General features: G+C 42.3%; 1 protein-coding gene across 1 annotated transcript in view; it reads left to right on the top strand.

The window, feature by feature from the left end:
- Positions 1-1656: 1656 nt before the first annotated feature.
- Positions 1657-2067, top strand: part of LOC135092113 (adhesive plaque matrix protein-like) — a 55947-nt gene continuing 55536 nt past the window's right edge. Inside the window, 1 exon segment of the mRNA XM_063990338.1 lies at positions 1657-1785. Within this exon segment, the coding sequence (XP_063846408.1) occupies positions 1672-1785 (114 nt within the window). The 5' untranslated portion in view covers positions 1657-1671.

Genomic DNA, 2067 nt, shown 5'->3' with positions numbered 1-2067 from the left:
AGAGAGAGAGAGAGAGAGAGAAAGAGAGAGAATAAAACATCCATATAAGAAATTACTGGAGAGACAGATGAATAACCGTAGACAGTAGATAGATCAATCGATAGATATACGAGTACAGATAAGCAGGCAGACAGATAGATACATTAATAGACAGGTAGACAGAGACAGGTATATAAACAGACTGATACAAAAATAGATAGAAAGATAGATGAAATATAGATAGATAGATAGATAGATAGATAGATAGACAGATAGATAGGTAGGTAGATAGGAAGATAGATAGATAGATAGACAGATAGAGATAGACATAAATAGATAGATACATAAAGGCATATAGATCAACAGATATAGATAGACAAATAGACAGTTACAAATAAGATACACAAATAAATAGATAGACAGAGAGAGACTGATAAAGATAAACAGATAAACAGACAGAGACAGATAGATAGATAAATAGATAGAAATATTTATATGGATAGACAGATAGCCAAAGATTGACAGATAGATACAGACAAATATACAGACAGACAGACAAGGAAACAGACGTACAGACAGATAGATAAATAGATAGATAATGACTATATTGTGGTATGTTGTGGTCTATGTTTGTTTTTGCTTTGCTTGTGTAAAGTTTAAAACACGAATGTAAACCACTTTCTTCATACACACACACACACACACACACACACACACACACACACACACACACACACACACACACACGTATAAGATTATAGGCGGAGAGATGATGGTGATAGTAGATGGTGGTGGGTGATGGTGGTGGTGTTGGTGATGTTGGTGGTGGTGGTAGCAGTAATAGTGATATTAGTGGTAGTAAAGATAATTATTGTTTTGTTGTTGTTGTTGTTGTTGTTGTTGTTAATGTTGTTGCAATTGTAGTAGCAGTGGTGGTGGTGGTGGTGGTGGTGGTGGTGGTGGTGGTGGTGGTGGTAGTAGTAGTAGTAGTAGTAGTAGTAGTAGTAGTAGTAGTAGTAGTAGTAATAGTAATAGAAGTAGTAATATTGGTGGTAGTGGTGGTGGTGGTGGTGGTGGTGGTCTCCCTCCTCCCACACACACACACACACACACACACACACACACACACACACACACACACACACACACACACACACACACACACACACACACACACACACACACACACACACACACACACACACACACACAGTGACGCAATTTTACATCCTGGTCAATTTCGGTGTTACGTGTGGGAGAGGAATGTCCTACTGCCTGGAGGAGGAGGTGGAGGAGGAAATGGGGAAAATCTTGTACTAGAATGACAAGGACGACGAGTGGAATGATTTGACAAATGAGAGAGAGAGAGAGAGAGAGAGAGAGAGAGAGAGAGAGAGAGAGAGAGAGAGAGAGAGAGAGAGAGAGAGAGAGAGAGAGAGAGAGAGAGAGAATTATCAATAATTATAAAAGTGACAAATCATTCAATTAAACCATAGAGAATAATAATTAACAGGAGAGAGAGAGAGAGAGAGAGAGAGAGAGAGAGAGAGAGAGAGAGAGAGAGAGAGAGAGAGAGAGAGAGAGAGAGAGAGAGACACACACACACACACACACACACACACACACACACACACACACACACACGCGGAGAGGGGGCGGCGCCAAGTAAGAAGGGCGGAGTTTCTTTCACCGATGAAAGTTTCCATCGTATATAAACCTAAGCATGGCAGCCGACCGCCGCTAGTTTACCTTCCCCTGCCGTGTATCCCACAACACTCCCCTCACACAACCCCCACACACCCTGAGGTACGTATCCCCCTGTGCAGAACGCGTGTACTTGCGTGTACCTGTGTAGGAGCGCCACCTATTGCACCGCGGAGTGTTAAGTTCAGCGCCCTCGAGTTCACAAAAAACGGGATGCTCTCCACTTGTCATCCTCCTCCTCCTCCTCCTGCATTGGCGCGGTATTTGTTTTGAATTCATGATGATGCGATGTGTTGTTGTTTTCCCTGTTGTGGTGAGGACGTGATGCTGTTTTTGTTCTTGTCGTGGTGGTGCTTTGATGTGTTCCTGTTTTTGTTCTTCTTG

Source organism: Scylla paramamosain, chromosome 39 (genome assembly GCF_035594125.1).
Source record: "Scylla paramamosain isolate STU-SP2022 chromosome 39, ASM3559412v1, whole genome shotgun sequence".
Taxonomy (NCBI): domain Eukaryota; kingdom Metazoa; phylum Arthropoda; class Malacostraca; order Decapoda; family Portunidae; genus Scylla; species Scylla paramamosain.
Note: the sequence above shows the minus strand (reverse complement) of the source record. Positions and strands in the feature narration are given on the sequence as shown.